Genomic DNA, 15032 nt, shown 5'->3' with positions numbered 1-15032 from the left:
ACCTGTCCTTTGTTTGTACATTTAATTTTTTTTTTTCTCTCCTGTTCATCCAGTTCATCAGGACAAGTAGTGTCAGGCGACGCGTGTGCCGGCGCCACCACCCGCACAATAACGTTTGCACATGGTGAATGTCAGATCAACCAAATTGCACTCAATCCATCAGGATCTGTTTTGTATGCCGCTACTGGAAACACGGTTCGCATCTGGGATCTCAACAGGTACAGAACATTCTTTTGTTTTATTGTTTGTATGATATTCTTTTTTTTTTTTTGTGCGTCAACAAAATATATCTCATAGTGTGCAATCTACTTATAAAGCTCCTTTATGATTTTTATCGATTTTCTTAATTTAATTTTTTTTCCTTGTAATGATTACTGACAGACACAAATCCGACATCAATTGCAAGAAATACTTTTCAACATTTTATAGAAGATACTAAAAAGCTACACAATACCGAAGAAGTTTTTTTTTTTGTGAAGGTGTTAACACTCTTTATATTTTGTATTTATATGTTTTCATTTTTCTTGAGGGACACAGAGAAACCAGAAAATCTCAGCGTTTATTGATGCGTAGGAATTCTGCCAAGATTCAAATGCATTTAATATAGACCCTATTAGTATCAAGTCGGCCTCTGTGACAGGGCTTTGGCTCAGCCGGGTTTATTGGTGAAATTGAAAAAGGCTTTGTGCAATGAAAATGAGCTTCAACTTCTTGTACGTGTGTGTTTAGGATGCAAGCTTTGGGCAAGCTGACCGGCCACATTGGTTCCGTCATGTGTTTGACGGTGGGACAGTCTCTGCTGGGCAAAGATCAAGTCATCACTGGCTCGAAAGACCATTACGTAAAGGTAGTGGCACCTTTCTAGACCTGAATCTGATTTTTAGTAACATTGTCAGGATAATCATTAAAGATATTTCACGGTGCTTTGTACTTCCATTTCCAGGTCTTCGATGTGGCGGAGGGGACTCCGGGTAACATCGGCCCGGCTCATAACTTTGAGCCACCGCATTACGACGGCATCGAATGTTTGACCGTGCAGGGAGACGTGCTGTTCAGTGGATCAAGAGACAACGGCATTAAAAAATGGGATTTGGAACAGCAGGAGCTCAGTCAGGTATGCTTTGTGTGTGTTGTGGCCTATTGTTTCAGAAGAATGCCAGCTGAATAATAAATACCTCTTCCACGATACGGCGCATATGCTGTCACTCAAGTGATAAAATCTAGGTTACATGTGACTGGTGTCAACAACTGCAAAAAACACTCAATGACACAAAGACTTTTCTGCTCCAGAGTGGGGATTGCTGCTTTATAAGATTTAAAGAAACCATCTATGTTAAATTAGCTTGATGTTTAAGGCGTCTATCGTCTGCCATTAACAATGTCCTTTTACCGAGCTGCTTCCACATCTTCCATATCAAAGGGTTAGTGGGTCAGGCTGAACGACTGGCAAAATTGCACTTTTGTCTGGCTACGGGGTCAATTAGTTGCACCCTCGACGTTGAGTTGATCTGGAAGGGCACTTAATAGGAGCTCATGTCATTCCGACAATGTGGATGTGCCCGTCAGGCGCATTTGTGTCAAGTTCGGGCCTCACGCAATTCCATCAACACTTTTCAGTTCTCATTACAGGAAGGCGGTGTATATTTCTTTTCATGTGTTATGTGAGGGGTGTCATTGAGCTGCCTGTCACCGCAGCGCTTCCTTCTTTTCCTCATTTATACACGGTATTCACTCTTTGGTGCTTGTGTGTCAAGTGGCAGGAAAGTGTGTCAACATCAGGGCCCAAGATTCCGAAGGAAAGAAAGCGTGTGTTTTTTGCGTGCGTTCGTGTTTCCTTCTGCGCTGTCTCTTGTGAATCGCCTGCCTATGTTAAAAATGCATAATCTTGCACCTTGAGAGACTTCATTCGCATGCACATTCATTTGCATATTAAGCAGCGCGTTGTCAAGTTTTTAATAAGTTATTTTTTATTTTTGCTTCAATCTTCAATCATTTTCCCCCTAATTTCTCCCGGAAGACTAAATAAGAAAATAAGGCGCTGTTCAAAGACTCATTTAAATCCGAGTCGGTGCTGCGGTCCGTGGTGTCTCACCTCTACCCCATTTACCAAAGAGCCAATACAGTCTATTTTACAGCCTCTTGTCTAATTATGAAGTTGCATCCGAAAGCAAGCACGGGATATAAAATCATATTGTTGTATATTACGGCTCTGGAACGCTACCTCCTCGTGGAGCTGTTTTATTCTCAACCTTTGTGTGGAAAAGTACAGTGCACAACCTCGCGGGAAGCAATGGAGCACTTTGTTTATAATTAATCTACACAATGTAAGTATAAATATAACTCTCAAAAACACTTGTGTACGTACACGGTGTAATTTCAGTTGGTCACTGAGTTCATGCTTTGGCATCTTTTATTTATTCCATCACACCATCTGGTGTTTTCTGTGCCGTCAGGTTGTCAGACCAAATATTTTACTCACCAGACTAAGCAATTAATGGTTCCATGCACGAGTCAATGACGAATCCAAAGAATGTTTTTTTTTCTTCTAAATATTAGCAATGATTTAATTTGTTATAACCTCGAAGATTCAAAGGTATGATCCCCCCATTGCAAAACAACTGTGACAAAAACCTCACACTGGCTCGTCGTTTGTGTTCCATTTCGTGTTCTCCATTTTGGCGCTACTTCACTTCTAATATTTTCTTTAATTTATGTATTAAGAGAGAGCCACTGAACCTTTTCTGACCTATAGATCCCATCTCGAACTGACAAACCTTTGCTGACCCCAATAATGAGTTCTCGCTTATTGAGTGCACTTGAAGACCTGCGATACCGTACGCAGTAGTTTGAATTCACTTCACATCTCAATGCGTCATTGTCATTTAGAGAAATACACCGCAATTTACGGGCAATGTTTTACATTAGCATTTGTGTGACTGTTGAATCTTGCTTTTTAAAATTTTTACTGTTATACGTTTGTATGATGTCACGCAAAACAGCATTTGAACCACTATATTGTCAACACAAAGGTCAGAATACACAAAAGTTAAAAAAGAATCACATTTGCACAAAGGAGCCAACAACAAAACCTAATTCATTGCTTACATTCATGCTTTATGAAATGGCAAGAGCTCCATAGAGACTCAACTATATTATGTACATATAAAAGCAAAAGTCCATTTTCCTTCAAGTCTGCATTTTATTTGTTTGTATCTAGTTCCATTTTGAGCTCAGGCATGGTTAGGGTTTTACTTAAAAGCTCCCCGGGGAAGGTATTATATCTACATTCATACCATTTGCCAGGTATTTTTGTCAGCATGTGGTAGTTTGTTCCAAACAATATGTGAGACCATGCAGAGAAGAACGCATGAGGGAAATTAGAGAGCAAGAGAGGGCTGGAGAAAGAAAAAGCACACCGACAGATCACAGGTTGTCTTTGTAGAGTGGAATATTAGATTTCTTTCATTGTATTTCATTTTTTAACTTTTCTTTGCATGGAAAAAAAAACTATTTTGTTTTGTCATACTTTTAAATGTGCCCATTTGTCGAGTATTTGAAACAAGAAAGTTTGCCACTTGAGCACTGACATGGTTTAACAGGGCACAAATAAAAAAGCTTCGTATCGTAATTATTAGCTGCTGCAATTCTCTTTTTAATCACCAGGTACTTTGAGGTTTGTGTCATTGGGAGTCACTTCTCATACACAAGGCAGCTCATGTTTCTTGACTGAATGGTGCTAAATTGAGAACGTTTCCCTTTTGTTGACTCAGCATCTCTCTCCCTTCACTCAACAGCAAATCCCCATCGCCCACAAAGACTGGGTGTGCGCCCTGGCTTACGTCCCGGCAAGGCCATTGCTGCTCAGCGGCTGTCGGGGTGGCATGCTGAAGGTGTGGAACGTCGACAACTTCACTCCCATAGGAGAAGTCAAAGCACACGACAGCCCTATTAATGCCATATGTACCAACTCCAAGCAGATTTTTACTGCGTCCAGGTAACTTGGGTTGCTTCTGCACTACCATGAATCTCACTCAGGGGCTACCACAGTATGCAATTAATCAACTCTGTTGGGAAAGGACCTATTTTTTGCGACTGAAGCTTACGTTCAAAGGGTGCCCCCTTACTCTGCACAGCTGGACAGATAAATCTCCCAGTGAGAAATAATGAGATTTAAAAAAAAAAATGGTCATAAAATGAAAATCATTGGTCTTCTTGGTGTCAAACTCAGTGTGAAAGAAGTTTCTTAAATGAGTAGTTTCTTAAATGTTGATTAGAGGTAAAATGATGATAATTTTGTAAAAATGCCCCCCTCATGTGCGGAACCATCTTGACTGACTTTTCCTCCCTCTGCTTCCCCCCTCGTTGTCCTCCTCCATCTTACCGCCACTATGATCCTACCGGACAACAATGCGTTTGTCTCAAAATGGCACCGCCAGTGATTGCAGAGTGAAATTATGGAACTATGTGCCCGGCTTGACCCCGTGTCTTCCTCGCCGGGTCCTCGCCATCAAGGGCCGAGCCACCAGCCTCCCATGATTAGCACTTTCCTTCCTTCCTCTGGTACTTTCTTATCCTTTCCTTTTCCTTCCCTAGTACTTTTCTGTCACCTTCATTTTCATTGGCCTATTTCTGCTCTCCTGTCATTATGAAAAAGGTTTCTGCTGCTGTATAGAAAACAAGTGATACAATCCGTGCAGTAAAACAATGAACTGCAAAGGGTTGAACATCCCTCTGGCACACATGAATTCTTTTCCGCTCCAAACTAATTACTATTGTCAGCCCATCTTTCCCTATCAATTATCTAGAATTATCACCATTCTTCTACAGACGCCAAATTTTGTCTTTAAAGTAAATTCCAATTTATAACCAGAAAAATATGGACTAAAATAACACTTGTCTAGTGCAGCCGTGAAGTTTCATAGTTGTAACAGAAATGACTTTAGGGCAACTTTTGAGCCTCCAAGTTTAGATGATTGCGTTTTTAGTTTGTTCTAACAAAACCAAACTTGGCAACTGTGAAGTCAGCCTCATAAGCGCACATGAATTTCATAAAGTGGGTGATGAAGACAATTGACAACATTGACTTTGGTATGAAAGCAACTTTCAGTTATCAGCTTGAAAATAGCTTTTGAAAAGTGGAAAAAAGCAAACGCGCGTGTGTGTGTGTGTGTGTCTCTCTATGGAGACCTCACTGATGTTATTTATCTCTTGTGTTTTCCTGACTTCCTTTGCTCCCCTCCCCTCCCTTTTGTGAAAACACCCCACATCTCTCTCCCTCCTCCACCGTGTCTCTCTGCAGTGACAAGACGGTGAAGATCTGGCTGTCAAAGGTGTGGAGAAAGAGGTGACAACACAAGTGACGGACGGCGGTTGTGATCTGTGACCTCACTTCCACCACCGAGGCAATCCCACTTTTATTTGTCACTGTGAAAAACGGAACATTTCCCTGAAGGACAAGATAAACAATTGTTCCTTTCATGTTTTTGTTTTTTCCGATTGAAATTTATAAGTGCCATTTGTCTTGATGCCACTCGGACAAGGCAAATGCATCTTGCAGACGCTGCTGGCAGCACGATTTCTCTCATCATAACGAAATGATGAGTGCCGTGCTCTTCCCCTGTTTCTTGAGGAGATTGAAAAGCAGAATACGTCACGGAACATCTGTGTAAACACCTTGAGTTTCCCAGAAAAAAAGAAAAAAGATTATTGTCTTTTTTCATCATTTTTATCAAGCTGTTACACAACAAGACATCTCAATTTTTGCCCCAGATTTTTCTCTTAATTATTTATGTCACTGACTTTCTGTGCTGATCAACAAGTAGTGTTTCATTTTCATTTTCCCTACCTCATTTGTTTTTCGGACTGTGCTTTCCAAGTGGGCGAGAACACTTTTATGGGTCTCTTTGCACAAAAATCTGGTGCTGGATTTGTCTGGCTCTTTATGTCTGCAAATGTGCCCTCTGTTGGCTCAGCCTGTCTTGTGCTGACCTTGCAAACAGAAAAGCACACATCCAGTAGCACAAGCGAGGTGATACTACCCCTGGAGGAGCTCACTAGACTTCATTATCTTGTGCAAAAAGTCCGGACGACAGCAGAAATACGAAACACCCCCCGCAGACGACCGCAGATGAGTCCCAGCCCCCACATGCCCCCCCCCGGAGTCTTCGGAATTAGGGCGTTCATTTCCAGAGGTTCCGCTGTACTTGATGTCGCTCTTCCAAGGAGAGAATGACCAATTGAGCCTACTCACGACATGTGCAAAATGTAACAAATCCAACCAAATCACACTTTGTTCACACATACGAGGAGTAACACAGAACCTGAAAAACCGAGAAGGATGGCAGATCTCCACCTCTGACAGCAGAGGTGGAAATCTGCTTTCTGCTTTCCCCCTTTTCCCGGCAAGTGAAAGTGTGTGTGAAGCTAATTTGATTAGCGCTGTCACATTTCTCCCGGCTGCTCTGCGGAGGAGATTTTTTTGCTGGAAAGCAGGTCACAACTGAGAGGGATTCTGAAATCTCCCTCCACACTTCAGTTGCTCCATTAAAGAGTCGGAACACATTTCTTACCCACACTGATTGCAGAATTAATGACCACTGGATTTCCTTGTTTGTTGTTGTAGAACACCTAATTTGGACATGATTCTTCAAGCAATCAAAATAAGCCAAATCCCCCAAGCCCAAGCTTCTGCACCCTGTACATGACACAAATTCTTTAAAATGATGCAAGGATGTGTTACACTGAATTTTTTGCAGTCCAAACTAGTTTCACACGCTGCTGAAACACTCCAAAAGCAATTTGTTTGTTTTTATCAGTGAAAGTATGTGGACCTGCGTCACTGCCAGACGTGTTGTTGGTTTCTATATTTTGTTTTCTATGTGGAGCAACTCAGGTACAGGTTGAAGGATCATTTTAGTTTGTCATCACTTGATGTGATTGTTTTGGGCTGCTTTTTTTTTTTTCTTCAAAATGCCTTGTTTGTGTAAAAGCGTGCTCTTAACCGTATCACCCTGTTCATACTACTTCTACATTTTCATTTTTTATCTATACACTTTTCTGTGTAGTCTTGCTCTGCTGTAAAAATCTTAAAAATAGGTTTTCACAATTTGTTGTGTAAATCAGTGGAGGATTTATATAGGATTTGGCTTCCAGCGTTGGCGTTACTGTATTTTAGTCTGTGCCAATTAGCCAATCAAAGCCATTTGCCACTTTTCATATTTCTAGGTCATACCTGGAGAGAAGAGGATCTCACTGTGAGTGGCCCCCTACCTAAACACACAATTTTCATGGTACTAACTGAATGATTGCACATCTGAGAAAGGAGATTGCAGTTTGGAATGATCAGCCTCAGTGCTTAACACCTGCATCCAATTCGCCACGGTATCACACTGGATAGATTTCAAAGTCATCGCTTTTCCTTCCCTTCAAGATCATTTTTTAATCTGGCCATCATTCCCTTCAAAGTTTGTGCCTGGTTCTAAAGAAAGGTTTGTTCAATGACAGTTTACCGCTTGACGTTGTGTAAATAGTCATGCCATAACTTTCATGTTTGCAAACTGACTTTCTTCAGACAGCCAATCTCAGACTGAAAATACTAATACTCTTTCATACTCTGAAAGTTAGGCCTTAAATGTTTTTTTTTAAAATAGTAGCCACTGGCCACTGTTGTGAATAGTCCACAAATGTACTGTATGAAACATAGTCTTAGACTGCGTGTTCTAAATACAGTGCAAAGAACGTACCTGTTTAGATCTTCAGCAGACGGTTCTATTGTTATTCATCAAATGTGCTGACATAGGAAGACTCTTATGTCTGCCTGTGTTGTAAATGTAGAGAGAGCTGCATGCAGACCTTTGTTCATGCAAGTCCAGTCTTCCACTGGCACCTTGATTCATTTTATTACGATAAAAAGAAAAAAAGAAGAAAGGTGTTTGCAGACGAACAGTAAAAAAATCTCATGAGAGATTTGTTACCATGCATAATGGTACAATTGAGCCTCTAACCAGCTCGAGGCACTATGCAGCTATGATTTAAAAAAAAAAAAAAAAAAAAAAGGACTTTCTACCAAAGTTCAATATCATTAAGGATAGGCTCTGGAAAACAAATAGTGGAAGGAACATTTTACTCCCAAACAAACATGGAAGTAAGAATGACTTGCCATCAGATTTCAATTGATTCCGTGATCGGTCTCTGCAATACTGTCAATTCGCTCGCCTGCGATTAGCAATTAGCACCCAGCCCGACCATCGTGTCACCATCAAGAAATAGAAGCTCAATCGCTAGCTCGACTTGCGCCTTGTGCCTCAGCCAACGGGCCTTACACCAGCACAATGTCTTTGTAGCTGAAGCTTCGTCCTACAAATTGGGATTCTGTTTTAAGTCTGCGGATATCTCATCTTGCTGGGTCATTAACGGCTGAGAAGTCTTTTCATCATCTGGGCCCCCGGCCCTCGGGACGGGATTGCATTTGCGCACAATCAAGAGGGCTGCTTACTTCTTTGCTGCTAGCCGCCAGCTCTCGGTCACACATCTCTTGTACAAATATACGTTGCAATGTCTGTGAAATCAATACTTGATGTGACATGAATGCAGGGTCAAAGGTCATTTGTGCCTTTTAATTGCACAGACTACTCATTCTTACAAATGAGTGTAAATGTGTGTACAGGTCTTTTTTTTTTTTTTTAATGTATGAAAATATGCATGAGAACCAAGCCATGTACAAACATGTTTCAGTGTATATAATGTAAGTAAATATTTAATGACAAATACAACGTTCCCTGAACACAATAAATAAGTTAACAAAACGTGATCGACTTTGTCGGAACCACTTTCAGTTGTTTTTCAATGCTTTGTGTTCAAGCAGTAATATGTAATAAGATAACCTGAGAATGAAAGGAGACATTTATGTCATTGCCGTGGCAACCTCTGAATTGCCTACAGTGAACGTCTTCAATCTCTTATTCTAAAATAGATTACTTCATATTTTCAGAGGTCAAAAGCGCTCTGGAGCAGGATGTCATCTGGGAAAATCTTTTGAATGTAATTACTACAAATGTGTTCATTGTTTGCACATGATTAAAAAACTGGTTAAAACAATTTACCATCCATCTCCTTGAAAATAATCCAATATATGTCAGAGTGGCACATTTTAATCATGTGCAATATTTTGCTATTATGTGAACACAAAGGCCTTTTTTTTTTGTCAGTTTACAGAGACATCCTTGACAAACCTGCTCCAAAGCGCTCCTGACCTCAAGAATGAGGTGACATTTCAATTTTGAGCAGGATAACAACCCAAAGTACACAATCAAGATATCTAAGGAGTGGCTTCAGGACTGCTTTGCGAATGTCCTTCACTTGACTTCAAAAACAGGAATAACAAAATAGTGGCATTACATAATGGGAAAAGTTTTAGGTAGTTCCAATCGTGATATTTGCAACTTATGGAACAACAGTTGGCTTAGCTTTGCTTTATTAGCTTGAGACAATGTCAATACTTGTTAGCATTCATTCAAAGCAAATATTAATTTGTAAATCAATTACCGAAACAATGCATGACATCGTCCTCTTTCAGAAGCTACTGGTGAATGTTCATATTCAATATCAATAGCGTTCCTTCCCTTTCTCCGCCATGTCACAAATTGTCAGCCTGCATTTATGTCAGTGGTTTTAAATAGAAGCAAAATGCACCCAGTGGAGCGTCGCAGACCTCCACTAAGGTGGTAAGATTCTGGTCTGCATATCAGCATACCTAGATTCTCATAGGTGTGGAGAAGGGGAATTGCATCATGCATTTAAAATAAAAGAAATGTTTTCTATCAAGAACAAAACACTTCACGTTTAACTTTGCTAACACATTAGGATAAGACTAGAGTCTAATTGCCTTGCACTTACTAAACTTGAAATTTGTTAACTTTATATTCTTTCCAGATGGGTTGATTAGCCTCAATGCATTCAATTACAACCCAAAATAAATATGCTGACTAATTGTTGCAAATAAAAGGAAACATAACAGATGGACACATGTTCTCCCCCCCCCTACACCGCCCCCCCCCCCCCCCCCCCACAACTATCTATATGTCAAGATTTACTCCCAAGAAAAGAATACATCTTCATTCCCTTTGCGAACGCTGATCATTAACTCGTGCGGGGCAACACTTGCCACAGTCGCAACGGGACTCACCGACGGTGTGATGTATGACGGCCATTAACGCCTCAGTGGAGCCGAAAGCCATTTGAAAATGCCAGTCACAAACAAATATCCATATACGCGGCACAGCCGTCACATCCCAGCAGGATGCGTTCCATCTGCTCGTCCCACATAAAAATAATAATAAAGAAAAAAACCTTTAGGAATTTAATTCCGGTATCTTCCTCACTTTGATTACAATGCAACATTTCAGCCAAGCCTCTTACTTGCTGATCCATGCCGATCCATGTCCTCGTTGGGCCATCAATCACCGTGCCAAGGTAAGGAGTAAATTCAGGCAGATACCTGCAGTGAATATTAAAGTCCTTACATGGCCACTGCTTATGTGTGTGTGAGTGTAAACATTAATAACACATGGTGGTTATCACTGGAAATGAAAGTTCTCACTTGCCCATCCATCACTGTGTCCCGTTGCGATACACCGGCAAATGGCAATAATAAAAGGACCGGTGCAAAGACTCTCGAGGATTCAACCTGCACAGATTGACAAAATCACATTCTCAATGTTCAAAGTTCATGTTGTAGCTGTCTGAACATAAATTAATTTCCTAAATTAAGAAAAGTTTTTGTTCTGACAGCTCCAATTCAAGAACTCAAAATCTTCAGTAGTGCTACCTTTTGGCCTGATAATACGTTAACTCATTACAACCTCCCTCGAGACTTGGCACCATGCACTTTAACATGCAGCAATGTAATTAAATCGATGCATTTATGTCCTTCACTTTGTCAGGAATCATTTGTGTCGATACGCAGAGCTATTTTGGCCGCGTTTCTTCCCAGCCTAAAAGTGAATTACTTTTCAGAATGGTTCTGTCACGCTTGTCGTGTTTACCATAAAACAAAAAAGCTTGCTGAAGATAGTTTCATTGGATGATGACACCATCAAAAAGTGAATAATTCTGGAGGGATTGCAAAAAAATGGCTGTTGCTAGCACTTGATGTTTCAGTTTACCTACTCCAATTTGTTTCCCGCTGGTAATATTTCAACTTTCTTATCATAGTAGCAAAATCATTATCATGTTAGGCCATGAGATATTCGGCACAGTCGAAGAAAGTAGATCATCCTGGTAAAAACAACAATCCTGCCGTGACCATTAACGCTTCCATTCTTTTTCATGCCCTTCATAGGGAAGATGAGAGCACCTCCAGAAAGTCCACCTCCGACATAAAGCCAAGAACTTGCTAATTGGCGGCAAACAAAGCGGCTTGAGGAGATGCGGTGAGCTTGACAGATGGTGAGCAACCAAGGCAAGTAATTCAGCTAAAAGGACCTTGTGAGGGGGAAAAATGAGCAGACTTGTGGAAAGAGCAATAAATGAGCAGTATACCTGAGGGCCGTGAATATTTATTCTGCTTTAAATAATGGATGATGCAGAAGGCAGCCTTGCTGATGTGCCAATTAGGAGGGTAAATGAGAATATGCCTCACATTTACTGCCATAAAAGAAAGGGTAAACATTGCCAAATGATTCATAATTTTCCCGTAGTTCTACATAACCTCAACGGAAAACAATATATTACAAAAACAACCGTGCTGGTATATGCTTTGGTGCTATAAATCACCATTTGACTGAAACAAATCATTCGGGGAGCGTAAATGACCCCCGAAGAGGATTTTAAGGGTGGAGGGTGTCTTAAATGTCTGCACAAATATTCCCATTTTCAGATTGTGAACACATCTGCATGTATATGGAGGAGAGCCAAAGACTGCTAGCCAGATTGTTCTTTTTTTCAAATGTTTCCAGGTTTTTTCATCACTAACGTACACACACGCACACACACACACACACACACACACACACACACACACAGAAATGCACTTATGACCATAGTTACAATTCAAAACTACACATTCAACAAGGATAGAACAAGATGTTTCCCGGGGGAGGTTATTTTCACAACTTGAAAGAATGATTCTCAGAAAGCCAGTTTATTTTCTTTTCAATGACGCAACATATGGAGGATACACGCATTTGTGGGATGAGCAGCACAATTATATATTGTGCTCAGGTACAATGTGACAAACCTTCAAATGTTTATTGATAAAATGTTTGTTCCAATGTCAAATTGATGTGATAAATGAGACCAAAAATGAGTAAAAAATTCAGGATTTTTCTAGTGAACATAGAGAAACTTAAAAAGCACTTTATGTGACAATACAAGTTTTATTTAACCATAATTTTATCTGCTTGAAAAAAATATTCTCATCAGAAAATACTGTGCTTTTTTTCTAACCAGACCAACAAATTATACATCACAAAGCAAATAAGCATTAAGACATTTTTCCTGTCAGTCAACTCACTGTAACCAAAATGTATTTTTGTTCACTTTGTCTTCTTTGGTTCTTTCCCCGTCTTTTTGGTCTTCTTCCATGGCAGGAAGTTGTAGGAGACCAGTGCGGTGAGGAGGTACGTGGCCATGCCGGTGTACCCCCCAAACACCAAACACAGTGGCTGCATCAATACAAAGAGACAGAAGACGTTGACGGACGCCCGCTCATCCAACTCGATACGATCCGACTTGGTGGCGTTCATCACCGCAAAAAAGTACATAAGCGCCACCCCTGGGTAGAAAGCCAGCTCCACCATGACGCTAAAGAGGCAACACCCGGTAAGAAAACCTCTTTGGATTTAACATGCCAACTTAGAAATGAAGAAGTGCAATAAAACACTCACCGGTAAAAGATTTCAACTCACTCTGAAAAATACGGGTGAAACGTGAAGGTGGATCAAAAAGCAGACTTTGACCTTTGAGCCATCATCCTATCATCAAACATTACCAACCTTATCTTATTTATGAGCCCACTTGATCTGTGCTACCTTCAAAATACCAACACGGGGATATTGGAACATTCCTTATCTAAAATTTTGTTGAGTGACTTGATGGAAAAAAAAAGAAGCTCCTATTCTTGCCGGGACACGTCTGAAGCCAAGTGGTTGACCGTATCAGTTGTATTAAACACACCGAGATGCATATTCATTGGCGCTTCAGTTGTGATTACATGCAGTGATAAGCAGGGAGGAAAAACGTGCTTCCAATATTGACAAGCTAGTCGTTGAACACGTTCCATTTCAGATACAGAATGACTGCTCAGAATTCAATTGTTTCTTTCTATTCACACAAAATTGAAACTGATTTAATTGACTCCACCAAATTAAAAAAACAAATAACTGTTTATTTAAGCTGACATTGTTGCTTTCATTTTGAAATTTTTTTAGTCCATAGTCTTTTTGAGTCATGATTCATAGTCTTCAGCGGGCCACTTATGATTGATTTCATGACATAATGCTTCGGGCCAGTTTAAATTGAGGAATTTGGTCCATATATAAGGCGCACCGGACTATAAGGCACACTGTTGGCTTTAGAGAAAATTTTAGGTTTTTAGGTGCGCCTTATAGTCCGGAAAATACGGTAGGTGAAATGATTTTTGGCACATAAGGAATGAAATATTAAAATTTAGAATGAAATGCCTTCTTAGGAGGTGCGTGGTCCTTTGTGGCCTCGCTAGAATTTAAGTTGCCCATCCCTGCTGTAATCAATTTGAATGCCAGTGGTGACTCAAAGCAGCCACTGCCGCAAATAACTCTGGAGCATTCTAACCAGTCCCCAGAGGTCAATTTGCACTAAATGCTGTTCATTTATTGGTGGTAATAGCCTCCACATGCAGCTAGCATCTTAACTCATTATCAGTTTATGGTAAGAGACAACAACTGCTCTTCATACTGCATCAGAAAGGTTTGAGAAAAGCTCAATTCACTTGTGATCAAGTTGGAATCAAGACTTCCCGATTATCTTTTACATGTCAGTGGCTGTTATTCTTCATTCATCCAGCCTCACACTGCTTAAATGTGCACTGCTGCAGTCTGAGGGAGTACCGGGCTCCTAGCCAGTCAATCAGTCACATTCCCTCCTATAAATATTGCATGCATACTGTGCGTGAGCGTAATTCCCTTCTGTTTGCTTACCAGTCACTGGGTAACCATTCAGAAAATGTTTCTCTTTCATGTTAGCCACCTCAGGAGTCGTTTGATTCTGGATTAAACAACAGCACCGCTGAGCGGGATTGCATCCTGGGGGGGTGAGGGAGGGGGTGGATGTCGTGTGGCCCCATTGAAAGGAGATTTAGAAAACCCCGCGTTTGTTTGCACGTCACCACTGAGGTTCTTCGTCAAGCAACGGGGATCCGACTTTTAGATGGACTTCACAGAAACAAACTTTTCAAGTATACAGTGTGTATGAAATGTTGAGATCGGCCTGTGTTATACAATTGGAGCGGGGTGGGGGGGCAAGCTGTCAGACTGTGTCTACATTTGAAAGCAGCGGGCTTGTATAATAGCTTTGTGTTTGACTAAACAGGTTTAGCTTTCAAACAGTCAATTTGTGAGAAGAAAATATGTTTGCGACGTTTTAGCCCAAGGGTGTGCTGTGACATTTTCTTGATATAAAATATGTCTCTGGTTAAATAAAAATTGGGGAACACTGTTCTACATACTCTAATTTTGCTTCGAGAACGTTTTGGATATTTTTTTGGTGAGCATTGCCAAAGACATTTGAAAAGCTTTGAAGGCTCACCAGAAAATTACTCTTCTGTTACCTTTTTGTTGACCGCAGCTAGACAATTAGGTTTAATGACCATGCCTGACGTCACATTTTCCACCCTGCCTCGCACTAGTCTAAACAACCTCTTTTTGTAATTGCTTTTGAGTTTCTCTGTATGATTTAGATTACTCTTCAAAGCTTATCTGCCCAAAATGCTTCATCGAAAACATTTGTACAGTATGTCCATGGCTAAAGCCGCTAAAATAAAGATCACATACTTTATC

General features: G+C 40.6%; 1 protein-coding gene and 1 long non-coding RNA gene across 3 annotated transcripts in view; one reads left to right on the top strand and one right to left on the bottom strand.

Annotated features, from left to right (window-relative positions):
- The window catches only part of kif21b (kinesin family member 21B), a 38962-nt gene extending 30153 nt beyond the window's left edge, over positions 1 to 8809 (top strand). The window contains exons 30-34 of one of the 2 annotated variants that reach the window (XM_088389717.1): positions 54 to 218; positions 730 to 847; positions 944 to 1114; positions 3795 to 3994; positions 5300 to 8809. In XM_088389717.1, the coding sequence (XP_088245843.1) occupies positions 54 to 218; positions 730 to 847; positions 944 to 1114; positions 3795 to 3994; positions 5300 to 5348 (703 nt within the window). In that variant the 3' untranslated portion in view covers positions 5349 to 8809. Of the gene's footprint in view, positions 1 to 53; positions 219 to 729; positions 848 to 943; positions 1115 to 3794; positions 3995 to 4436; positions 4545 to 5299 lie in introns of those variants that run through there. The other variant, XM_088389718.1, reaches the window with a different exon arrangement.
- Positions 8810 to 12123: 3314 nt separating this feature from the next.
- On the bottom strand, positions 12124 to 13061 carry LOC148390356 (uncharacterized). Its single transcript, XR_015861388.1, has 2 exons — positions 12885 to 13061; positions 12124 to 12801 (listed from the first exon to the last, which is right to left on the bottom strand). It is a non-coding gene; the product is annotated as an uncharacterized LOC148390356 (long non-coding RNA).
- Positions 13062 to 15032: the final 1971 nt, after the last annotated feature.

The sequence above is a fragment of the Syngnathus floridae genome, chromosome 11 (genome assembly GCF_059516105.1).
Source record: "Syngnathus floridae isolate MCC-2025c chromosome 11, RoL_Sflo_1.0, whole genome shotgun sequence".
NCBI lineage: Eukaryota > Metazoa > Chordata > Actinopteri > Syngnathiformes > Syngnathidae > Syngnathus > Syngnathus floridae.
The sequence above is the reverse complement of the archived record's forward strand: the minus strand, read 5'-3'. Positions and strand labels throughout refer to the sequence as shown.